Source organism: Hemibagrus wyckioides, linkage group LG06 (assembly GCF_019097595.1).
Source record: "Hemibagrus wyckioides isolate EC202008001 linkage group LG06, SWU_Hwy_1.0, whole genome shotgun sequence".
Classification (NCBI taxonomy): Eukaryota; Metazoa; Chordata; class Actinopteri; order Siluriformes; family Bagridae; genus Hemibagrus; species Hemibagrus wyckioides.
Window position 1 is genome coordinate 3,364,707 of NC_080715.1, and position 27,097 is coordinate 3,391,803.

General features: G+C 38.3%; 1 protein-coding gene across 2 annotated transcripts; it reads left to right on the top strand.

Moving 5' to 3' along the window:
- The first annotated feature begins 360 nt into the window (after positions 1-360).
- On the top strand, positions 361-26,307 carry LOC131354709 (sacsin-like). Of its 2 annotated transcripts, XM_058392664.1 has the most exons (8): positions 363-439; positions 1,626-1,683; positions 4,212-4,299; positions 5,238-5,349; positions 11,875-12,021; positions 12,656-14,096; positions 14,191-14,279; positions 14,718-26,307. In XM_058392664.1, the coding sequence occupies exons 2-8, from the start codon at positions 1,646-1,648 to the stop codon at positions 25,577-25,579; spliced, it is 12,777 nt and encodes a 4,258-aa protein (XP_058248647.1). In that variant the 5' UTR covers positions 363-439; positions 1,626-1,645; the 3' UTR covers positions 25,580-26,307. The 2 variants fall into 2 exon arrangements, with proteins under 2 accessions (XP_058248649.1, XP_058248647.1); XM_058392666.1 differs by lacking the exons at positions 14,191-14,279; positions 14,718-26,307 and having other exon boundaries at positions 361-439; positions 12,637-12,831.
- Positions 26,308-27,097: the final 790 nt, after the last annotated feature.

The window sequence follows — 27,097 nt, forward strand, 5'->3', positions numbered from 1 at the left end:
CTTCTTCTTATTATTATTATTATTATGCTACATAATAGAAACAAATGGCATGTTAAATGTAATAAATCAATCTAAATACGTCGTAATAATATCAAAATAAGAGATATTCACTCCAATAAAATTTTTCCAATTAAAATATGATTTGTATTATATAGTATAAAGAGATATAATGTGGGTGTGTTCTCTCTCTGATCCCCATAACTCCCCATGTAACTGCTTTCTGATCATCCAGTATCATTATTTAATATAAAAAATGATTCAGCATGCACTTGCCTAGGGTTTTGTTTTCATTTTCACAGTACAAGTTTTGTTCTCAGGAAAGTGAAACTCTGTGTCCGTATAAAAGCCGAGTGGAGCTCAGAGAGAGACATTTCTCATCCCAGCACAGCAGACCTGACGTCCTCTCTCTCTTCATTAACACCATCATGACCGTCAGGAGGTAAGACTGACGTTACTCATGTGCATTAATTCGCTATTGCTGCTTGTTCTTTTTTTTGTAACAATAACAAGAAACAAGTAATTTTTTAAATTAACTTTTAATTTTGCTTAAACTTAATGCTTGACTATGCTCAATTGCATCCTCTATCACTATTATAAATATTTTAATTATTTAATGTCCAAATAATCGGGAATTCTCCTGTGATTAGTGTGCACTTGTTTTTATTTTTATTTTTGTATATGCAATAGTATGTGAGGTGAGTTGAGATCTCCTTTTTGTTGTTGTTGGTGGTAATAATAATAATAATAATACTAATAATAATAATAGTAGTAGTAGTAACATTGGTAGTAGTAAATGTATTGTGATATGGACAGTGCAAGAACACCACTTTTAAACCACATTGAAACCACATAACAAAACCAAGCCTCTTGTTATTGTTATGTGTTTTTTCAGGGCAGAGTAGCTTTATATCATATAGATATCATACCGTGACATTGAATATGAATATAAAAAAGAAAAGAAACAAATGAAAAAAAGAAATGAATAACTACATAAAAACTAGACAACTAAGGTACACCAAAGCAACTTTGTGTTTCCAAAGGTCACTCTCACGCTCAATTATTGTTTTTTTCATCCACCATTTAATTCTTTCTTTAATGTTCATTCAGAATTGGATGTAAAATCTAGAGGCCTGATAAAAGTACAAAAAACAGCATGATGCACTCTGGAATAGAGTTATATAGGACTATCTCTTACCATCACCACCACACCTTCATCCACCACATGAGCTTATTTTCCTAACTAGGATGCTGGAAACTGAAAGCTCTTGCAAATATTTTGCAAATTCCTCTCAACTTTATCCTCACTCATTTGCAAAAGGTCTGAAGATGAATCTGATCTTCTGTTCATCATCAAGGGATAAAGCTACAGACAGACTCTCCATTAATCAATACCTTCTGACTGATCAGAATTCAACAGCACTGAGGGGGAAAAAGAAATTCTGCTGTTTCTGATAACAGGAAGTTGCTTGATTCCTTCGGCATTGTAGCTCCACTACAATCCATCACTGATTATTTCCCTTTCACAGCCGCAGTGTTTTAGTCCTCGTATTATCTGTTTGTGTAAAATGATAATTAAGTAAATAAAATCAAACTGTGGATGTGTTATATGTGTTTTGTGTTCTCAGGAGAACATAGAGCTGCAGCGATGTCTTTACCACAAGCAAACAAGAAGAAAATAAAAAAGTGAGTGATCTGAGAAAAGTCACTTCACACAAACACACTAATCTAATTACAGTGTAATGATTGCATAAGCAGATATCACACCGTACTGTTGCGGATTTATCCTTAACGCTCTAACAATATTTGTGTGTGATGTTAAAGGGGCAGATTGTAAAAATTAAGACTGTTCTACATCTGTAACACTCATATCACAGATTAAGAAGATGTGTGGCTAAAAAATAAAGATTTTTCGAAATTCGATAATGGCCCCATCTGGTGGTTTGCTGGAGAAATGTGCAGGTTAGAAAACAACCAATGGCTGATGATGTAATGGTACAAGTTGACAAGGCAAAGAAAGGACTGAAGGTTGTACAGACCTTAGAAGCATGGTGAATATCTTTGCTCAGCAAGTTCTTGTGGGTCAGAAGGAAATTTTAACCGAGCAATATAGAATTTCATTACAGGTAGCCATATACACATTTAAATGAATTCAACACCAGCATCATTTGGATGGCTGCGTTGGGAGTTTTTTCACTGAGTTATTCCCTTGTGCATAGTTTTTTACTTTGTATGCTTTGCTCTGACACTGATTAATTCAGTTTATCTTTGATATTTATTCCACAAAATGAAGAATGATTCAGATGTTCTCAAAAGTTGATTTCTTGCTTTCTATGTTTGAGACATTTCCAACTTTTTATATTCTCTGATCACAAACCCATTTTTAGAAGAGAACCTATTAAATACATTCAGCAATGCAGGCTGGGCTGCACACAATACTAAGAAGTATTGGGGAAAAAAATAAATAATATACAGTATCATGTAAGAACAAAGTCATCGGATCACTGTTGTTTTCACACTGCACAACAACTTCAGTCTCTGTGTTCACACTACACAATGGATCGGTGACAGGAGCTTTCACACTGCATGACTACACAATAGGAAGAATCACAGACAACTCTGTCTGGTCCGCAAACTGCGTTTCACAACCGAACGTACATGAGAAATAATAATGAAATAAAGTAAGATCACACGTGAGATCAGAGTTCTCGTGGAAGACTGGAAATGTTACCCCGCAAACAGTTCACCATCCAAATTCTCAGTGCATGGAACAAGGATTGTGCGTTCTGCATAATTGAACAAATGAATAATTTTGCAATGTGCTGCTGCTCATGCTGCTGGTCAAACAAATGTTTCTGCTTTGTTTCTGTTTGATGTAATTGTAAAGCTTATTAATTCTGATATAACTATATTTTAGGCATTTTTGTCTGATAAAAACCTATAAACTCTATTAAACCATAACAATGTGCCCCAACCGAAGCCATGCTTGCTGATATTGTGGTCTATAACTCCTCCCTGAACTGCCCGCTGCCCTGTATCTCACTCTGTCATTGGCTGTAGGTCATTGGCGAGGTATGTTTCAGTCAGAGCTCCTTTCACACTGCAGCAATCATCAGTGACTCGGTCAGATCGAGTTTTTGGTCATTCACTCTGCGCTATTGATCACTCACATGCACGCACTCCGCTTTGCCTTGATTTTGCTAAACTAGTTGGCGACTTTGCAAAACTAGTCGGCGACTGAAAAGTCGTGCAGGATTTTAAGCCCGATTTGCAAATTAACGAGCTCGCCGACAGATCAGGCTGAGATCATGGGAAAATCAGCGGGTGATCAGCGCTCTGCAATCTTTATGTGTGAACTACTCAACGACCTCCAGCCAATGAGAGAGCAAGTCACCAGAGTTGAGGTCACCGGAAGAAAAGCAGCAGCAGCAACATGGCTTCAAAAATAGTGTGGACACAACATTTATTTTAATAATTGAACATTTATCTAGAGCGAGACTCCTGCCGACGTCCATTTTCAAAACAAACCTCAACCAAAAGTCTCGCGTCATTTCCGGATCCACCTGTCGCGTGTGTTTTCATGACAAAACGTGGTTTGGGGACGGCGTTGAGGCGTTGAGTGACAAGAGTTGTTGTCAGATGGTGTGGTGTGTGACCCCCTCTTGTGGATCATTTACAAAGCGTCGCGTAGTGTGAACACCACAAGGACAAAAAGACATACAGTGAAGTCATGTGGTCTGAACAGCAAAGCGATCTGCCGACGGTTAAAGTCTTGTAGTGTGACCAGGCCTTAAATAAGACCTCACTTAAATTCACAGGAGGTTTCCATCTAGTGGTGTGGTGTGGAAATGTTCAGGCTAAATGTTATTAAAAAAAATCCATTATGTTATAAATAATAATATGCAAATTATTCATAAACTTTTTATGAATTACTTCATAATCCAAAGGCAGTGGAAACTGTACAAAGCTATACTGTCTTTCCTGTACATTGTAACTTTATTACTTTATTCAACACAATATAAAGATAATGAGGGTGTTTTAAAAAGCTGCATTTGACCTCAGAGATAGTTAATGTGTGTAAGCACGTTAAACTGAGGATTTATTTTGATATCTACATTTTGACATGTATGAATTGAGATATTTAAAAAAAAAAAAAACAACAACAACAAAAAAATCCAATCAACCCACACTACTTTTAACTTTCTTCTCTAAAGAAATGCATTTGGAGCCACAGCGCCACCATTTATCGACTACTTGAAGGAGATTCTCAGACGCTACCCTGATGGAGGACAGATACTGAAGGTGAAAATGTTAAGTGTGTTTATAAATCATGACTGTTCTGATATTTAAAGTAAAACATAACATATTTCTGCTAATGTTAAATGTTAACTCCTTCATATTTTTCATAATTACTTACTACTAATTACATAATGTTGTTTATAACTCTTCATAAGAACTTTTATACATGATTATATTCCTCTGTGTCATGTTTCTTTAATTACTTTATAATCCTTCATATTTATTAATAATTCTGCATAATCACTTCTGTAATACTTTATCATCTTTAATACTTCATATTGACCTTATATGAACCTTAACCTTCCATATCCCCTTCAAAATCCTTCATAAACCCTCTTTACAATTCCTTTATAATTCCTTGATCCTTCATACAGTATTCACATACTTCTTTTTAGTTACATCTTAATATTTTACAGTCCTTCGTATAATGCTGTAATTATTTCCTTTATTGTTCTCTATAAATACTCCACAATCCTTTATAAATTGTTATAATCCTGCATGACCTTTAATATTTAATCATCACTTTTTAACTTCACTTAATTAATGATCCTTAGAATTAACTTAATTCTATCCAACTTTATTTGTATAGCACTTTTAACAATGGACATTGTCTCAAAGCAGCTTTACAGTAACATAAAAAATCAGAATAGGTTTTACAAGGTATACATTTGTAAGTACAAAAAGTTTTTTTGCACCTACTAATGAAATCCTCTCTGAATTATAATTTGATACTAAATTAATTTTCCATTTTTTTTATACATCTCATTTATAACTACTTCATATGAATTTTTAAAACTTAATATTCATATTTCTTTATATTTAATTTGCAATCCTTAATAACCACTTATAACCCAAAACATGTTGCCTTTATACAGTCTTTAAATTAGAAACAGAGAGAGAGAGAAAGAGAGAGAGAGAGCTTTTAATGTGTTGTTTAACAGGAGTTGATACAGAATGCAGATGATGCCGGAGCATCAAAAACCGTGTTCATTCATGATGAGAGAAGATATGGCACAGGCAGCGTGTGGAGCCCAGCACTGGGAAAGTATCAAGGTATTTATATTAATATTTACAAAACCAAAACAGACCTTTCCAGTCATGGCAAGTACACGGTGTGAGAAAAATCCTGAGTAAATAACTGGCAGCACAGCTACCAATACAGTTACTCCCAACATGACTACCATTATACTACTGTTCAGCTACAAATTGTATATTCCAAATACAAAAATCAGGAATAATATAAAAAGAGACACACTACACCCTTTCTATTATTTTATTATTTGGTTAATAGATATTTACATTTACATGAATGCCTTGAAGTTGGCTATTGTTTTACAAAACTTATTAGCCATGTATCTTTCTAAAAAATGATCATTTATACTGTGATGACTATGTAATGATCACTTACAAGTTCAGTGACACACAAAATCAAGTTTATTCTTTTTATGGTGAATGATTATTTTCTGGTCACACAACAGAAAAAACAATAATCTTAAATAAAGAAGTATTTCTGCCTATGGACATAACCACAAATTAAATTTAATTAAACACCTCTCCATTCATCCCTTCTATGAACAAAAATGTTCAATTTCAACTGTTTGCCCTAGCTGCAACACCAAGACACGAGTCCATGTCTCAGTGGGGGCTGCTCCATCTGGACCATCTTGGAACATATCAACCCATACAATGGACATTATTACATATGACAGAGACACTCTTATTTCTATTGGTTTACGATCTACTCACCTACCACCATTTATAAACCCAGACTCATGCTGGCTGAGCGAGATTCTGAAGAACAAAGGACGCAACCCGAAGTGGTGAACGAGGGGCAAACGAGCCGCTGTCAGGAACAGGCTAAGAGCACACGCACACCGGGCTCCCTTGCCTAGCATCCTGTTAGCCAATGTCCAGTCTCTGGAAAACAAGCTCGATGACCTTAGGGCCAAAGTAAAGTTTCAGAGAGACATTCAGGACTGCAACCTTCTCTGCTTCACCGAGACATGGCTGATCCCAGCGGTACTGGACCACACCATCCAGCTGGCCGAGTTTCAGTTCTTGGTTCACCGCATGAACAGAACAATGGAGTCAGGAAAGACAAGAGGAGGTGGAGTGTGTCTGATGGTAAACAACAGCTGGTGTGACAGCACAAGCATTTCACCTCTTTCATGCTCCTGCTCACCCAACCTGGAACTTCTGACCTTTAAATGTCACCCTTTCTGCCTTCCTAAGGAATTTAGTTTGGTCATAGTCAGTGCTGTTTATATCCCACTTCAGGCGGACACGGACACTGCTTTATGGGAGCTGCATGAAGCTCTCACTCTTCACAAGATACAACACCGTGACGCTGTGCTCATTGTGGCGGGGGACTTTGCTAACAACAGTGCTAACATCAAACACGCAGCACCAAAATTTCAACATATCACATGCCCCATCAGGGCTGGAAGAACACTAGACCACTGCTACACAGTTCAAAGACAGCTACAAAGCAGTCACATCCACCATTTGGGAAAACAGACCATGCTGCCATCTTCCTTTTTACAGCATGCGCAGAGTGGTGAAGGTGGCAAAGTGGCACTACGGAAAGAAACTAGAGTAACAATTTCATCAAAGTGGCTCTAGGAGTCTGTGGCAGAGACTAAGAACAATAACGGACTACAGAGCACCTTCTTCCAGAATGGTGAATGCGGACGCTTCTCTGGCAGACGAGCTAAACACCTTTTACGCTCGCTTCGAGGCTGCAGCTCACAGAGTTTACAGCATTAGCAGTGCTAACAGCATGATAAGCAACATGCATGCGGAGAACACTGAAGAGGAAAACACGTTCATCATCTCGGAGCCCAACGTGAGAAAGGCATTCAGGAGAGTGAACACCAGGAAGGCAGCAGGACCAGATGGCATCACGGGTCAGGTCCTGAAGGCCTGTGCTGACCAGCTTGCTCCTGTGTTTACTGATATATTTAACCTCTCCCTGGAACAGTCTATAATCCTGACGTGCTTCAAACAGTCCACCAACCACAATCCTGTCCCCAAGAAACCCCAGCCCTCCTGCCTCAGTGACTACCGCCCAGTAGCCCTGACCTCAGTAGTGATGAAGTGCTTTGAAAGACTAATCAGAGACTTCATCACTTCTTCCCTACCTGACACCCTGGACCTGCTACAATTTGCATACTGGCCCAACCGATCTACTGAGGACACCATCGCACACCTCCATCACACAGCCCTGAGCCACCTGGACAGCAGAAAGGGCAATTATGTTAAAATGCTGTTTTTTTACTACAGTTCATCGTTTAGATAGATAGATAGATAGATAGATAGATAGATAGATAGATAGATAGATAGATAGATAGATAGATAGATAGATAGATAGATAGATAGATAGATACAACTTTATTGTCATTGCATAGTACAGGTACATAGCAATGAAATTCTGTTTAGCATCTACCAGAAGTGCAAATAGTAGAAATTGTTCAAATGAACAAGTGCAGATAAATATGTAAATATGTACATCGATAAATAAGGCTATGTCACAGTGTGCATAGAAAAGTATGTGCAGGTTGTATTTACAGCAGATAAAGTGACAGGTGTAATTATAATTGTGCTAAAAAATGTGTGCATTATGTACAATGTATGTACAACAGTAACATAATATACAGATAATATACAGTGTATATACAGATAGTATATGGTATGTATAAATAAAGTATATATAAATGTATATAAATAGACAGATAGATAAAAAAACTAGGTGTAATCAATGAAATGGACAATATGTACATTAATTATATTACACAGTGAGAAAATATTATATTATACCAGAATGTACAACAGAATGTATAACAGTGAAAAATATTATATTAACAGAATGTACAGGGTGGAGCAGAAGTGTAAAGTGGAAGTGTAGTAAGACATGAGTGTCCTAGCGGTGTAGTACAGAGTTCAGTAGATTTATGGTTGAGGGAAAAAAACTGGCCCTAAACCTGCTGGTTCTGGAGACAATGGACCTGTGTCTCCTCCTGAATAGAAGGAGGTTGAACAGTTTATGACTCGGGTGGGTGGAGTCCTTGATTATTTTGTGTGCTCTGCGCAGACATCTATTGTGGTGAAGAAACTCAATGGCAGGCAGTTGGATGCCAATGATGTGTTGGGTGGTTTTCACAACCCTTTGCAGTGATTTCTTTTCACACACCGTGGAGCTGCCATGCCACACTGTGATGGAGCTCGTCAAGATGCTCTCAATGATGCAGCAGTAAAAGTTGGTCAGGATCTTGGGGGATAGGTGAACTTTCTTCAGTCTCCTTAGGAAGTAAAGACGCCGTTGCGCCTTCCAAACCAGAGTTGAGGTGTTCAGATGCCAGGACAGATCCTCAGAGATGTGGACACCCAGGAACTTAAACCACCATAATTCCCTCCATACTCACATCTAAGTTGGAGATCCTGTGTCGATGGATCTCCAACTTCTTGACAGACAGACCGCAGGCAGTACAGGTGGGCAACTATGTCTCACCCTCACTCACCCTCAGCACTGGAGCCCCCCAGGGCTGTCTTCTGAGCCCCCTGCTGTTCTCACAGTACACCTACAACTGTGTGGCCACTTCCAGCTCCACCAACATCATTAAGTTTGCGGACGATACTGTGGTGGTGGGCCTGATCTCCAACAACAACAAGATAGCCTATCTAGAGGAGATTAAAAACCTGGAGACATGGTGCCAGGTCAACAATCTCCTCCTGAATGTCAGCAAGACTAAGGAGCTGACAGTGGACTTCAGTACAAAGCAGGATAGGAAATAACAGCCCCTCGCTATCAATAGCCATCTCAGATGCCTAAAGGACTTTAAACTGCCCTCAAAGGTGCTAAAGACATTTTACACCTGCACCATTGAGAGTATCCTGCCAGGAAACATCATAGCCTGGTTTGGAAACAGCACCAAGCAGGACAGGCAAGCTCTCCAGAGGGTGGCATCATCAGCTGAGCATACCATCCACACTGAGTTTCCTGACCTGGAGACTACATACAGCAAGTGGTGCTGGACCAAGGCCAGCAAGATAATGAAGGATCTCATCCATCCCAACAATGGACTCTTCTCTCTGTTGCGGTCAGGGAAATGTTTCCGCTCCTTGAAGGCAAACACAGAGAATGAGGAGGAGCTTCTTACTGCAGGCCATTCAGGCCCTCAACCAGAACCTGGACTTTTTCTCTGGACTTCCTCACACAAGACAATCAACCTCAGCAGACTGTTGCACATACAATAATTGCACTACTCTGCATAGCTCACACTTTGTTTTTGCACCATCACTTTACCCCCTAACATTCCTGTTATAATCAGATACTCATTTATGTCTTTTATATTTATGTCTTCTATGTCTTTTATATCTATATATTTATCTCATTATGTATATATTGTATTTTTATATATATGCATATCCTATATCTTATTGGATTTTTGCAATGTAGCATATTTTTAATATTTCTATACTGTTACTTTTTATATTTCTATTTTTTCTAAATATTTTATCTATCTTCCTAATTTTTTTTTGTCTATACACTTTAACACTGTGTATGATTTTGTATGTGATAAATAAAAATTTTAATTTTAATTTGAAAATTTTATATATAGCTTTAGACATACTCCACCTTGGTCATTTTGACACTAGCCACATTGTTCTTTCACCTGAACATGTGTCTAATTTAGCTGTATAACAGAGCAGTTTTGTGTTTATGTGTGTTGAAAACTGAAGAAATTGCAACCTGCTGAAATGCATGGGCAACCCATTATTCCCACTTATTTATATTTTGACTATGAAATAGCCATTGGAATGAAGGCTTTTTAACTGACTAATCTGGATGTGTGCTTTGGAACACCTACTTTGTATTATCTTCACAAATGCCTGAAACCCTGGCCAATTTGTCCCAAGAATTAACTACCCACCACCACTAGTGGATACTCGCAAACACCTCACCTCACCTTCACAAATCATGAGTTTCCAAATGTGTGTCAGGGCTCTGGATCAGTGTTACCAATTTCATGAGGTAATACTGATTATGGAAATGCTTGGCTTTCCCACTGTCCACGTAAATCTACTTTTTGCCCTGGTCCTATTGAGCATGGAAAGTGCTACCTGTGTAGAAAGTTGGGGCGTTGCGGGGTGGAGAATCTTGGACTAGTTATTACTCTCAAATTACAGTACCATGAACTGTTCTGCATCCCACTCCTCTGCCATCAACCACCACTGACAGCAGACACAGTAAATGGGTAGCTGATTTTAGGGAGCTACAGTGACCAGAAGCATTGGTGGTTCTTCTCAGATATCTGGTTGAAGTATTGCAGAACCACCCCCTTGAAATAGAAATAGCTATGTGCATAACTACAGCTATTTGGTGATCGAAAGCAAGCGATGGTCCATTCCTAAATATGGTGGGCTGCAGTAGTTTCACACTGCTCCAGAACAGGCCAAGGAGCATTTGGTAATTAGGTTTGTTAGAGGATGGCTTTGTTGATCTTCCATGGAAGTGTCAGAATCTTCCACAGATCCCAGGTTTCAGCAACACTGTAGAATCCAGTATGTTAGAGTGGGGAGGAAGACTTGAGAGACAAGCTAAATTTTAGCTATGCAGTCTATTAAGTTTGTGTTTTTCAGGGCACTTTCAAAAAGCTCAACAAAACAGCACAACAACAGTATACAGGTCTCACTTAACTCACAGCTATGATACAGTGGGAGTGGGTGGGGAGTTACAGGCCTTGCTCAATTACCCAGAAGTTGAGCTTGGTGGTGCTGGGGCTTGAACTCTGATCCTTTAAATCAACAGCCAAGAACCTTAACCACTTGAACTGCTCATGCTCACAGTTACCAGTGGCCCCTAAATCATGTGCACATCAAACAAATCAAACACACCTTGCTGCAATCACCTAATGAACACCTTTTATAACTTTCTCTGTTCCATTGGCTGTTAACAAACCATCGTGGGAATTCCCCAGCTCCTTCTTCTTGGTCCATGTATACAGGCCCACATTCATGTCTTTGATTTTTTCCTTCTTAACCTATTACTTAGAATTATGTCATGACCTTTCTTTGTGTTGAGGACAAACCACCATACAGGTGACAACTGCACAAGAATTATTAAGACAACAACAAGAGGAATGGTTCAGTTCGGTTATACATATGTGAAATGTTTCTGGCACAAAATGTCAGAAAACAAAACAAGGTAATATGTTTTTCAGTGATTTTCTCAGTGTTAAGAGTGGAACATGAAGTGATGTTCTATTGCTGTAGTCTGTACACCTCATGGTTCAACATGCATTCAGAGATCTATTTCTGCTTACCAGGGATGTAAAGTGCTATTTGATTAACTGTAGGCAAAAATAATGTTGGACAAAAAAAAACCCACTGTATTTTGAACATCTATGCAAAATGCAAAATGACTGAATTTTGAACATGTAGTTAAAAAACCATCATTTCAGTAGGCACAATTTGACTTTCACCAAATGTTACTAAAGTCTAACTGCATATTCCATTTAGTCAGTGCATCTCAGTTGTTCATTTTGGATTGAGTTTAATATTAATTCACTGCTCTGGTAGGACCGGCTCTGTACGCATTCAATGATGCAGACTTCACTGAGGAGGACTGGGAAGGAATTCAGCGAGCAGGACGGAGCATCAAACATGACGATCCAACCAAAGTGGGGAGATTTGGGATCGGCTTCAATTCTGTTTACCATGTTACAGGTGAAGATGCTTAAAAATCAATAACTATTAATCCTAAGACTAAAATACAACTCCTGAGTTTGTTGTCATGAAAATACCTGTGAATATTATTAGCGTCAGATAAATACATTCTAATTTCAATAACTATAAAAATATTTAACCTTAGAATTCAGCTGAATATTCTTATATACTATATGTCTTTAACCTCTTACTATCACACACTAGGCATCCTAGCCAACCATTAACAAGACAATGAAAATTGGTAATTGTGCAACAGCATGAGATACTCTGTAAACGATAAGCTAAAGAAAACAGCATCAGCATCAAAAAATGACTTGCGAATATGCACCATTCTTGCAAGAAGTGAAATGAAAAGTGATTTGTGGAACTGTGTTTGTTATTGAGAAAGCCATTCAAGCCGTAAAAGAAAGTAGGAGCAAATGTACCACTTAGCCACAATGTCTCCCTGGTTATTGAATGTCTTTAGCAATTAAAATGTTTTACTTCATAAAAAATGACTTCAGTTTTGGTCAACATGGTGGTGATTGAGTGACAGGTTTGTTAGAATGATAAAAGAATTTTAGAAAGAAGACTTTTAGTATAGAAAACCTGTTTTAATATTCTTTCATTTTGTAGATTTTTTTTTAATTTACAGATTTGCCATGTGTATTGAGCTCCAAACACCTTGCAGTTTTTGACCCACAAAAGCAGATGTTTGATGATGACCGTGAGGGCTACCGCTGGTCCCTAGATGATGAAGAGGACAAAAAGCACCTTTTGGAATTCACAGATCAATTCAAACCTTTTCAGGATATTGTTAATCTAGTCTGTGAGAATGATGGTGCTTGGGAGAAGATAATAAATGAGAGCTACTTTAAAGGAACACTCTTTCGGTTTCCTCTGCGCCATGAGGCCTCAGAGATTTCTGATAATTTATATGATTCCAAAAAAGCTACCCAACTTTTTGACAGCTTCATTCCAGATGCAGACATTAGTGTTTTGTTTCTAAGATCAGTCATATCCATTTCTTTGTGGCATATTGACTCAAATGGCCGTGTCACCATTAGGATGAATGTTTCTGCATCATCTCCATCCAGCCCTCTCCAGGAAAGTGATGATTTCAGAAGAAACTGTTTGCAAGGCAGGACTAGCTTTAAAACAGTGTCCTGCAGTTCACCATGTGAAGAAAAAACAACCACCAAATGGCTTGTGACAGCCTGTCGCTTAACAGAAGGATGTGTACCTGAGATTGATGCACTTGCTGGCAAACTAAGTTTTTACCCTCAGGTTGACATAGCATTTCAGTGTGATGAAGACAGAGCATGCGGTAGTGGAAGACTGAGCTGCTTCTTGCCCCTTCCAAACAATGAAACAAACATGACAGGACTCCCTGTTCACATTAATGCATGCTTTGGTCTTACAGACAACAGAAGGTACATCAAGTGGCAGGAAGAGGATCAGAAGAATGATGAATCGGCAGAGTGGAATGAGCTTCTAATGAAGAAGGTTCTTCCTCATGTATATCTCAAGATAATCCAAGACAGTATCCAACTATCGAGAGAGTCAGTACTTCCTGTAAGTGCTGTGTACCATCTCTGGCCTGATCTGAGAGAGACGGAACACAGGCCACGATGGAATGAAGTTGCAGAAGACCTTTTTCAACGACTATCCAAAAATCAAGAAATCTTTTCTTTAGCTAAAAATGAGAAAGAATGGATGGCTGCTTCAGATGCTGTTTTTCCAAATGATTATCCTGACACTGATATAATGTCTGCAGTTTTTTGCTTATTGATGGAGGAAGGAGAAAACCTTGTAACTGCTCCTGACCATGTTCTGCTCAGCATAAAGAGAACCTTCCCAAATCCTGACACTCTGAAATGGGTGACACCGGGTTTTGTTAGATCTGTGCTCCACAGAAGTGACATTGAGTCGATCGGTAAGGATGAGAAATTGTCCATCTTGGAGTATGTGCTCAGCGATGGGAGATATGAAGAACTAAATGGTCTACAGCTTCTGCCACTTAGTGATGGAAGTTTCAGGTCCTTTACAAACCGGGAGGAGGACACTGCTCTGATTGACAATGAGAAGTTTTCACGGTAAGCTGTCTTTTTTATTGTGTCTTATGACTCTTGTTTATTGTATCTTCATGTGTTGTGTATTGTCAAAGTAACATGGATATTCTTTGTCCAGAGTGTTGCTACCTTTTTGCAAAGAGAGATTTCTGCCTGATGATTTGAACAGCAACACGGCCCATCATCTGAGACGCATGGCTATGTCAGGTATGGAAATGATGTCTTTTCTATTATTGTAAATTATGCTCATGGTCATTTCATAAAGTCTCATTTTATGTTGGCCATAAAAGCAATTCAGCATCCTATACCAACAAAGTCCAGTATACTTAGGGATGCTTTTGCTACAGTCTTCACTTCTTAACAGAGTTATGATAATTTTATTGTTATTTTAACATCTTTCTAATATCATTTCTCACTGTAACTGCTGTAACATATTTCCCATAAACACACTATCAATTAGGCATATTACAACCAGACTAATGTAGAAATTATCAAATGTATGCAGTTTTTTTGTTGAACCTTATACTGTACAAGTATTTATATTGCTTAAATTGACATCCATAATTAATAAATACTATTTAATAATTTGCACAAATGCAAATACAGTTCTTTTGAGAATTATATATCTGCTTTGTTTAATTCCAGATTCTAAGCTCTATCAACTGATTAATTTGGATGCAAACAATGTAGCTGCTTTTGCCAAGAAACACTTACCCAAAGACTGGAAAGAGACAAAAGGTCATGTGAGGTGGAATTCTGTTAAAGATGATCATCCACCAAAGACATGGCTGAAAGAATTCTGGAAGTTTCTAAACACTCACTGGACAGAACTAAGGGATTTTATTGGCATGCCTTTAATACCCCTGGAACCACTTCAACAAGCAGGCAGTATTGGAATGTTAGCAAGATTGGAGGAGAAATCCACTTTAATTGTTCAGAGCAGCAGAGAGTTCACCTTGTCAGATCAAATGCAAAAAGTGGTAAAGGCAACTGGAGGCACTGTCATTAAGAAAGATGAGTGTCTGAAGCATCATGACATCAAAAGTTATGTACTAACACCATCCCCAAGGAATGTCCTGCAAATTCTTTTGAATTCGGACAAAGACAAGGTTGTCAATGGCATTGCCTCTCTTACAATTCATGAAAAAGAAGAATTTAAAGCCTATATCTCTTCTTTAGATTGTGTCTCTGATGTAGAGCAAGGTTTGCTATCAGCTCTGCCCATTTTCAGATTGATGTCTGAAAAATATGTTGCCATTGAGTCAAAACAAGCAGTAATTTTAATGTCCAACCCAGCAATTCCCAGGGATTTACCTGTACCTGACACCACAGTCCAGTGTGCAAATGAAGCTGACCGTAGACTTTTGACTCTTCTAAAAGTTGAGCTTCTGGACGCTGCTCAGTTAGCCATTTACTTGGTGGACTGCATTGATGACATGCTTTTCAACAAAGAGGATGAACAAAAAATAATGGCTTGGATACTAAATAATGGACATCTTCTGTTCTCCCAAAGTGAAGAATTGCTCATGAAAAGCAAGAATCTCAGTTTCATTTTGACAGACCAGGGTGAACGCAAAAGACCATCAAGTGTTTTTGACCATACAAACAAAACCTTCCTTGATCTTTTTGAGGAAGACTTTTTCCCACCGCAAGTTTATAGGTCACCAAAGATGCTAGAAAGCTTGAAACAACTTGGTCTACAGACAAAAGAAGAAGAATTGTCACCAGCAAATGTACTTCATGTTGCCTCACAAATTCAAAACTGTTGCACCCACTCACAAAACAGTGTTTTTAAAAAGGCTGATGTTCTTGTAAGGATATTGAATAAAAATGACTTGCTATCAAAATTCTCTGAGGAGGAGAGACAAGATCTTCTTCAGTTGCAGTGGGTTCCTTGTGAAAATCCAAATCAAATTAAAAGTAAAAGAAGCCAGAAGAGGTATCTCTATAAACCGACTGAAATAAGGGCTTCAAAATATTCTGCAATTGTAGGGTATGTCATGCCACTTGTTTCAGACCTAAATGAGAGTATCTGTCAGAAACTTGACCTTTATAGTCCTCCTCCAGCTGAAAAGGTCTTGGAGAATCTGGGTGTACTGATATCATTAGCTCCAACAATGGTCAACCCAGATACAGATTATGAGTTCAAAAACAAGCTGCACAGCACATACAAATTCATGCAAGAAAACACTGAACATTTCAGAAAGGAGATGAACAATAAATGCATTCCTTGGCTCTGGAGCCAGACTGAGTTTGTGTCACCTCGGGAAGTAGTGCTCTCCTATCCAGCGGAACTGGATCTTAGCCTTTACATCAAGAAAGTGGAAGATGAATTTTTACAATATGAAGATCTCCTAAGAGAGTGGGGTGTAAAGGAAACACTTTCTGATGAAGAAATAGAAGCCATACTAAGTGAGATTAAAGACAACATTGATGGCAGGACTCCACCTTATGGAGAACCCTCTGAACTTAAACTGTCAACAGCCATCCTTGACTGGATGCGGAAGAATGAAAAGACTTTAAAGGACAGTACGCCTGTACCAGTCAAGGCACAGAACCAAAACTTTACCTTACAGCCTTTGAAAAATACTGTTTTTTGTGATATCAGTGATGATGGGTTAGAAGACCTAAAACAAGATAAAGAGGAGTTCTATGTCATTCATGAGGAGGTGCTACCTATCACTGCAAGATGGATGAAAGTTCCCTTTCTAAGTACCCGTATTTTAAAACCACAGATAATAGGAATTGAGCAGTGTGGTCAAACAGAGCCAATCACTCAGAGAATCAAAAACATACTGAAAGAATATGATGATGAAAGTGACATTTTTAAAGAACTTATACAAAATGCTGAAGATGCTGGTGCGAGTACCTGTGGATTTATGCTGGACTTCAGAACACACCCTTCTGAAGGACTAATTGATGATGGTATGGCTCTATGCAATGGTCCTTGTCTTTGGGCTTTCAACAATGAGCTGTTCTCAGAGGACGATTGGAAAAACATTGTTAGAGTTGGCTCTGCATCAAAAGAAAACAAATTGGAGAAAATTGGAAAGTTTGGACTAGGGTTCAATGCTGTTTACCATGTGACAGATATTCCATCTATTTTGAGTGGAAAAAGTCTGCTCATTCTTGATCCAAATGTAACACATCTGGAAAAGCACATACACAGCAAATCAAATCCTGGGATTAAACTTGACTTGTTCCAAGAAAGACTGTTTAGAAGGTTTCCTGGTCAGTTTAAATCATATCAGGGGATTTTTGATTGTGATCTGTCAAACAGTAACCAGAAATATTACAATGGTACTCTGATTAAACTACCATTTCGCACAGCAGAGGAGGCCTGCAAGTCAGAAATTAGCTCCAAGGTGTATGACATAGAAAGCATAAATGCTTTTCAGCAACATTTAACAGATGGTTCTTTGACTCCTCTGATATTTCTTAAGCACATGAAGTTACTGTCTCTTCAAATCTTTAAACAAGACCCAATCGAGACAGTCCTGAAAATCTCCAAAGAGGTAGTATGTCCAATTAAAATTTCAAATGAACAGCATCTACAGGACATTAGGGAAACTCTGAAAACAAACTTTGACACAAACTACTATGAGATTGTTGACTGTTTTACTGCAAACATTGTGGAAATAGTTTGTGAATGTGCAGAGAGAACTAGCACCCATTCCTGGTTCCTTTATTCATGTATTGGAACAAAGGATTCGCTGAGAATATTTCAGAGAGAAGAGCATCAATGCAAATTTTCATTGCCTATTGGAGGAGTTGCTGTACCTCTACAAAGAGAATCAGACAATACTTGGTCCACAGATGAAAGACTTGCAGATGGCCAGGCTTTCTGTTTTCTTCCTCTTCCTATTGATACAGGCCTCCCAGTTCATATCAATGGATCTTTTGCAGTCACATCAAACAGGAAGGCTCTGTGGGAAAGTGGCAAAAAGCTGGAGTGGAACAAAGCATTACTCCAAGATGCAGTTGCTACAGCCTACATCACAACACTGCTTGAGTTAAAGAAAATATCCCAAAATGGGAGTCTTCAAAACTATGACTACTACAAATTCTGGCCTAATATCGAAGAAGTAAACAAAGCATTTCAAACTTTGGTTAGTGCTTTTTACTCAGCCATTGTACAGAGTCCGAATGTCAGATCCCTTGAGCTCTTGAGTAATGGAAAAACCTGGTGCTCCTTCGACAATGCAAGATTTCTTGATCCAAGTATTCAAGAAAATGAGGCAGTTGGAAAACTTGCTATGGAAGTGTTCCTAAAATATACCGAACCAAACTATTGTGCTGTCCCTTTGCCAGCCTGGGTAAGGCATAATTTAATTCAATGTGGCTTCAGTGAGATGGTAAAGGAAAGAACTTTTAGCTGGTTTGACTTTTATCAATTAGTTTTCAAGAACTTGAGCAAAATGGATGCACACTGCAGGAATGCTCTTATATTAAATGCCATAGACTTGAATGATCATAAAGTTGACACATTGCTGAAAAGTAATGCATGCATTCCAACACAGAAAGTAAAAACACTTCAATTCACCAACAAACTGGTGAACCCTCATGGGAAAGTAGCATGCTTGTATGAGCCAGAGGAGGGTCGCTTTCTAGATGATACCAAAAATGACTACTTCACTCCAGAAAGGATGCATCGATTGTCAGGCTTGGGAATGTTGACTGATGTACTCACATTAGAGGAAGTTATAGAGAGAGCGAAGACAATCTCCCAAGTTTGGGCTAAAGACAGAAATACAGCATACAAACGTCTGCAGTGTCTCTTTGACTCAATGAAAAAGTCCTGTCATGTTGAATCTTTGCACTGGGAAACCCTCAAGCATACAGCATTTCTTCCTGCTCTGGGGAACAATCAGCACAATGAAGTGATGACCATACTTAAAAAGCCATCTGAAATCTATGTCTGCAAGTGCGAACACTTGGTAAACATGACAGAATTCACTGTTGATGTTTCAAAACTAGGCCTCCTGCAGGATGACCCAGTTCTCACAAAGTTGGGGGTGATGAAGAACCCACCCATTGAGACAGTACTCAGACAACTTAAAGAAGTACACCATCATGTAAAATCATTTGAAAATTCTGTACTTCTTAACATTGCCAAAAGTTGTTATGACTATCTCAACAAGTATTTGTTGAATGATGGTGATCCCACTGCTATTCTGGAACATGCACAATCAATTCCATTTGTTTTGATTGAAGATCACTTTGTAAATGTGCGATCAGTGGCCATAGGTGGTGAATTTGAGGCGAAGCCCTATCTTTATTTTCTTCCCACCATCCTGTCCAAATTTGAGAATCTCTGGAACTGTGTTGGCATCAAAACACAGTTTACAGCAGAGCAATTTGTTGCTGTCCTTGAAGAAATTAGTACTTTTTCAAAACCACTGAAAAAGAGAGAGCTTCATGTCTGTCTAGACATACTTATAAAAGGGCTGTATGGGGCTGCAGATGGAACTGTTGAAAACTGTCTAATGCCTGATGAAAGAGGTGTGTTAACAAACTCAAGCAAGCTGAAATTTAATGACACTCCATGGATGCCAGTGCATGCTGGGGTAACCCTCTGTCATAAACTAATACCTCGAGAGGTTGCATGCTGTTTTGGTGTAGTGACAACAAGACACCATACACTACAGAATCATCTAGTCAGTGAGTTTTCACCCTTTGCTAAGGAGTTCGGACAACACGAGAAACTAACTGTTCGGATAAAAAACATAATTGAAGCCTATCCAGCCAAGAAAGATATCCTGAAAGAACTCATTCAGAATGCTGATGATGCAGAGGCAACAGAAATCCATTTTGTATGGGACAAACGAAAGCATGGGACTACAAAAACATTTGGGAAAAGATGGGAGTTGCTTCAAGGCCCAGCACTTTGTGTGTACAACAACAAGAAATTCTCAAATGAAGACCTGATAGGAATTCAGCAACTAGGAGAAGGAGGAAAACATGGCACTTTGGGTAGGACTGGGAAATATGGTCTTGGTTTTAATTCTGTTTACCAGCTGACTGACTGTCCATCTATACTAAGTGGTGATGAATATCTCTGCATATCTGATCCAAATCTGAAATATGTGGAAGCTGGAACAAAGGAGTCACCAGGCTGCATGTATTCAATGGATGACATTTTTAAAAATTCTTTCCAGGATGTTTACCATACCTTTCTTCCTGAAAAATTTCCTCTTAATTCTGGAACCATGTTCAGATTTCCACTCAGGACAGAAGAAATGGCAGCTGAATCAGAAATATCTAGAAATGCCGTTAAAGAAGATGAAATTATGGATCTTTTCAAGGCTTTAAAATCAGATCCAGAGGAACTGATTCTCTTTTTGAAGTACATCACAAAAATACAATTCCATGAAATCAACAAGGATGGAAGTGAAGCCAATTATTTCCTAATTGAGAAAAAAGTAACAGAGAGCACAATGGAGCAAAGGGAAGGTTTTCATAACCATGTTCAAAATTCCTTCAGTTCTGGAACTGTAATTCCACACCAAGCTTTCTATAAAGTTCAGATAAGATCAGGAAAAAAAGAAAGCCACTGGATTATTGCAGAGCAATATGGATCCTTTCTTCAAATCCAAGAAGAAGGTAAATCTCATGACAAAGTACCTCAGGCAGGCCTGGCAGCTTGTTTAGGCACAAAACCTAAAGAAAATGAATTTCATGGAAAAGCTTTTTGTTCTCTGCCATTGCCAGGAATAACTGGTCTTCCTGTCCATGTGAATGGAAATTTTGAAGTTGATCATTCTAGAAGAGATCTGTGGAAAGAAGATGGTGAGAGTTCAAAGACTAGATGGAATCAGTTACTGCAACTGAAGACCATTGCACCTCTGTATGCTGACCTTCTAACACACATCTGTTCAAGCTTTGAAAAGGGTGAACCCAAGAAGATCGAAAATCTCAAATCACATCTGAACTTTTGTCTGAACTACTTTCCCTTTGTGTCAAAGGAGGTTGTCCAAGCTTGGCATGATATGATCAATGAAGTCTACAGGTCAATTAATCAACGAAACCTTCCTGTGATACCAACACTTGAAAGTGTTACTGATAACTCCTCGCATGGCTCTGGTCCAAAGTACACATTTAACTGGTCAAGTGTTTCAAAACCCAATTCAACAGATTCACCTCATTTCACAACAGAGAGCCACAATAGTATTCTTCAAGTATTAGAGCACACTGGCATGAACTTGGTACCATATTCATGGCCAATGGAAAAAGTTTGGCAGAGTTTTAAGACTGCAGGTGTGGAAGTGGCTGAAGTGAGTCCTTTATCAGTGATCAGTTATTTGAAGAAGAAAAGAATGAATGATCTCTCACAATCTACAGATGATTTACCATTACCCATCAACCAGACTTTAATCAAAGATTCAAAAGCATGTTCAAATCTACTGAAATTTTGCCTTAAAAATGCTGATAAAGAGTCTGTTGACCTTAATGGGCTGCCTCTCCTCCTCACCCAAGATCAAATGTTGAGGAAGTTCAGCTCCAATTCTCCAAAACTGATCTCACAATTTGCTGACATTTTTAAGGAACACAAGTCAGAATTTGCAGATTATCAGGTTAATTCTTGCCACAAAACTATTCTGCAAAAGGGAAAATATATTGAGAAATTAAGCATCCCAGTGGCAGCAAAGTTTATAAAGCCAGTTCTTCAACAACTACTTCAACACTCACTGCTTAATGAAACAAACAGGCTTCATACAGCAGGAAAGGAAACAAAAGAATGGCTGAAGCAATTGTGGAACTTTTTTGATGATGAAGCCAAAAAGAAGAATTCCCCAGGTGAAACGGAAAATCATGTCTTTAGTGAAATAAAGAAACACTTCTCCGGCAGTCCGATTTTGCCTGTCATTTATCCAGGTCAAAAAGAAACCTGCTTTCTGCAAAAAATTGAAAATCTACACTGTGTTGTTCATGAGCCAAAGGAACGCATTTCTGCCATTCTCATTAAGCTTGGATCCATGACATTAGACCTTGATTTTTTCCTAGGGCTTCGTACATTTGTGTACAGATATGTACAGCCAGAACTGCTAAATATCACTGACAGCAGTGCTGTTCTGAAGCAGCTGGACACAGTTTCTCATTCAGAGTTTGAGAAGCTTTCTGGTGATGAAAGTGATGAGCTTCAACTCTTCCTACAATCTGGCTCTACAAACACAAATGAGTATCAGAGAATGTTTAAATCTTTGCCTTTGTTTCAGACCATTTGTGGAAATCGTCAAAGAATTGATTTTTACAGCAATGTATTCATTTTGAATACTGTTTTTCAAGAAATCTTTCCAGGCTTGTTCATGTTTGATCACAGTGGCTGCATTTTTCTCAAACACAACCTTGTAAATGTCAGCCTGTCAAAATGTCTGAACATTAAGATTTTGGATGATTTAATGTACTGTGTAACATTTGTGATTCCTTCTGTACACAAGCTTAATCACACCCAGCTTCTTGACTTGATAAGACTGCTAGTGGACCTGAGCCAACGATATGACTATAAAGACCATAAAGACAGCATTGCCTTAGCATTGAGAGATGTAAGATTTATTCAGGACATCAACGGCTATCTTCAAGTGGCCTCATACTTTTTTGATGATGAGGTAAACCTGTATGAAGTTATGCTTCCAAAGGACAAATTTGTCCCAAAGACTTTTTGGGAACTTTTTGAAAATAGTAAAAAAGCAAAATCTCTCATCAAGAGCCTTGGACTAAAGCATAAAGTATCTGAAGAGGAGATAATAGCATTTGCTAAACAAATTGAATCAGATGCTAAAGGTGACACTGAACTGCACATTATAACACACAGATCTGCAACTGTGCTAAATACAGCTCTTTGTTTAGCTGATGAGAAAAAATCAAATTTAATGCTAAGAATCGCAACCATAAAATTCATCGTGGCTGTGCAGATTGGATCAAAACTTTGTGATTATCACAATGCATTTGCCCAAGGACGGGACATGATTGCCATCAAAGAATCACTGCTTGAAAAGCAGTCTGATCATCAATATCTCATATGGACTGCCATGCTAATACTGCCTTCAAGAGACTTCAATCAAAAACAGTTAGATGCTCTAAGGAAGGCTGGAGCCTTGGATGAACCACCCTCACAGCAGGTCATGCAGAACCTAAAAAATATCTGTAGATCTCAGTGCAGAACAAAACAGTTGGTAGAGACGAGAGCTACAGTGTTCAAGATATCATATGCCTATCTACAATCTGTGCATTTTAATGAGTCTGTGTTGGCTAATGTTCCTCTTGTTCTTGTTGAAAATGACACATATCTTGTGAAAGCTAGTCAAGCACTCCTGACACTACCTAATGCTGATGAGTTCAGGCCATACCTATACCCCATACAACCAAAACATGCAATGTATGCAGAATTCTTCAAGAAGATTGGTGTTGATGAAAAGCCTACTGTCAGACAATTCTGCACTGTACTTGAGGAAATCTATACAGAGTGCTGTGATAAGACAACCCTTCAACCAAACCAGCAGAAAACTGTTCAGCGTGTTGTGCAGCAGCTTTTCATGCTGATAAACGAGGAGAGAACAGTAACTGACTTTCAGAACATCACTCTATACCTCCCATCGACAGATGGAAAACTCTATGAGTCCAGCACATTGTTTTTCAACGACACCTTCTTTCAGGCCAACAGACTAGAGGATTCACTGAAAACAAAACTGAAGCTACTTGTGAAACTAAATGAGTGTCACCTCAAAAAAGATCCATATGAACATCAAAAACTGTTGCAGTTGCTTCCTAAAGAAATTCAGCCTAAACTGCTCTCTCAAGTAATTTCTGTGAATCTGGTTTCCACACTTGTGGAAGACTGTGATTATGGAAAGTCATGTGAATTTAGTGGCTGGTTTGAAAAACGTCTGTCCTCTCATGAATTCCATCATGGTCTCATATGTCTGATCAGAGATCAAACCAAAGGCACCATTACACAGGCTGAAGCTGCACATATGTGTGAAAAAATATTTGGCAAAATTCAAATTGTCTGTTGCAAGAATTTAATCACTGAACTTTTGTTAAATCACCAGCCACTAGAAGGTACTGAGACTGAAACTCAGGTCTATGTGGAAAAACAGCAAGATGAGTGTGTTTTCTATTTGAAGCACAATGATAACATGGCTCTCAAAGTGGTGAATGAGGTCAATATGTATCTTACCAAAGAAATCAATGCGCTTCTGCAAAATTCATTGAATTCGTTAAGCCTACCAGTACTGGGACATCTTTTGTTATGTGAAAACATGGAAGATGTTGAAAGGGCCTTGGAAAATTATGGTGTTCGTAACACTGTGAGTGATGGGGGACTTAGTTTCCGTCCAAGCCCTGGAACTCCGATACCAGAAGAATGGCATGATTCCCTTGATATGGACCTCCTCAACAATTTTGAGAAAGGGGAGTATGTTGGTTTTAGTAAAGATGAATTGGAAAATGAATATATTTTTGCCATTGTTGTGGAGTGTCTGGATGAGCCTCTAGGACAGACCAAACTAAATCCGTCACGATACAGAATTCAAATTGGAGATGAAAATATCATTGAAGTTAGCTCCCTTGACCTTTATCAGTTTAAGAGAGAAAAAAGGTCAAGTTCAGTTGGGAATGTTACCTGCACAGATGTAAACATTTTGACTAACCTATCACGGTCTGAAACTTCACAGTCTGTACCATCACAGTCTGAACCATCCCCAAAGAGGCCTTTACCACAAACTTTGGAGGAGGTTAAAACAGAGATTGACCAGAGCTTAGAAGAGATCTGGAAGATGACAGACAAGGACAAATCAAAGGCCATTAGACGTCTGTACTTAAGGTGGCATCCAGACAAGAACCCAGACAACACAGACCTTGCCAATGAAGCATTTAAATATTTGCTGAACAGAATTGAAGATCTACAGCAAGGAAAGACCAAACACAAAACATCTACACAACCAAACACAACACACTGGGCCAACTTCAGCAATTTCTATGATAGATGGAACTATGAGGCTAGAAGTCACAAAAGAGGACGGGAGCGGTTTTATCAGAACAATTTCAGACGGCAATATAATTTTTGGTCCCACTTCCAAAAAACCCCAAGACCAGACCAAGAGGAAGCTAAACGCTGGTACAGACAAGCACAGTGTGACCTTTTTGCTGCTAAGAATGACAATAGATATGACCCAAGCCCAGAGTGGTGTCTTTTTAAAGTGCATCAGGCAGTGGAAAAAGCTCTAATAGCCACAGAGTTCAGAAGGAATGGACAGCATCCTGGAATTATACCCACCATCGTAGGCCTCGCCCAGAAAGTATCACAGTATGCTACCTACCTTAAAGATTTGCCCCATGTTGTGAATCACTTGAGGGCACTTGGAGTTGATGGTAAGAAAACTCAATACCCAAACCTCCACCCATCACCCCACATTCCAAACGGACAGTTCAAAACCGAAGATGCACAAGAGGCAGTGGAAATAGCAACAAAATTGCTAAGCAAACTTTACAGCTATATTACTGAATGATATGTATAAATGTATCCATGTACGTTTACGCTACCATTAGCAATATTGTGCTACTTATCTTTATTTAACTAGTGTAAGCAAGTAAAAATGTTCACAGAACAATTCATCTACCAGTCTAATAAAAGATCTACTAAAGATTCTTTTGTACTGTATGTCACTGCAAACCACATTACTTACTATAAAAATGTATTTACTCATTACACATCAAACACAGGACATTTCTTTACAATCATCTTGAGAGAACCTATGTTATATTCATTAAAAATAAATAACCATATTTTATTGTGCTTTATGTAATCAATGTTACTACTGTACTACTAATTACAATAATTAAAAGGTAAAGAGAATTTATTTTGTGTGAATGTCTGGTGAGGAATACATTCCTGGTACAGAATTGAATCTCAGAAGAGAGACTGTATTTTGCATGATATGTATTTATGTACTGAAAAGCCAAAGCATCCAGCCAGTCTGGCATAAACAATAATGCCACTGCCTCAAATCAGTGAGAACATATTTTTGACTAGGATCATATTAACAAGAGCAAATTAGTCAGGTGGTCATACTGTTTTGTCTTATCTGTGTATAAATATAATCAAATCAAAATAATTACACTGTCAATAAATGAAGTCCACACAATGCTCTCCATGTAACATAAATGATTAATTATTGTTATGTATCTGTGTGTAATTGACACTGGAATTTTCACTTTAGACTAATTTTCTGTCTCAATAATCACTGCAGCATCTTAAGTGGCAGAACCATCATATATTAATTAATCATGTGGGGATTTATTTATTTATTTTAGGGCTGTCAAAATTAACGTGTTAATTAATGGTTTCACTAATAAACAACATACATTTCAATATTTGTCCATGCCCATGTTGATTAGAGTATTAAAAACTAAAAAAGTATTAATTTAAGGTACATTTAGAATGGATAAAAATGTGCAATTAAGTTGTGATTAATCACGAGTTAACTCATGACAATCATGCGATTAATCACGATTAAATATTTTAATCGATTGACAGCCCTAATTTATTTATTTTTGTTAGAGCTGTAATGAAATTGTTTTCAGGACAGTAGTATTTCAAAATCTAATGCTTAAAAAATTAACACATTTTCCACTGTCTCACAGGTAAACACACCTAGGACTTCTGTACAGATCTGTACAGATTACAAACGATACTTTGTATCTCATACTGACACCCCATAAAATCACCATCAACCATCAGCAAATGAACTATCATTGGTCATTTGATGGTGGATAACCATGAACAAGTGAGTGATGATTTTCTACCCAGGGAGAGACCTTTGACTGTAATGGAAGTACCACTCTCTGATATTTGATCAAATGTAAAGGACAGACAGAGGTTCGGTTTTCTATTTAAAAAACAATTTTGTCAGGCACTTGTTCAGAGTTTTACTGCATTTAGACAATTTCTTACAACATACATTCCTCATTTGTATAGTGAAATCACTCACCTGGAATACCTACTTCACACCTCTGATGCAGAACAT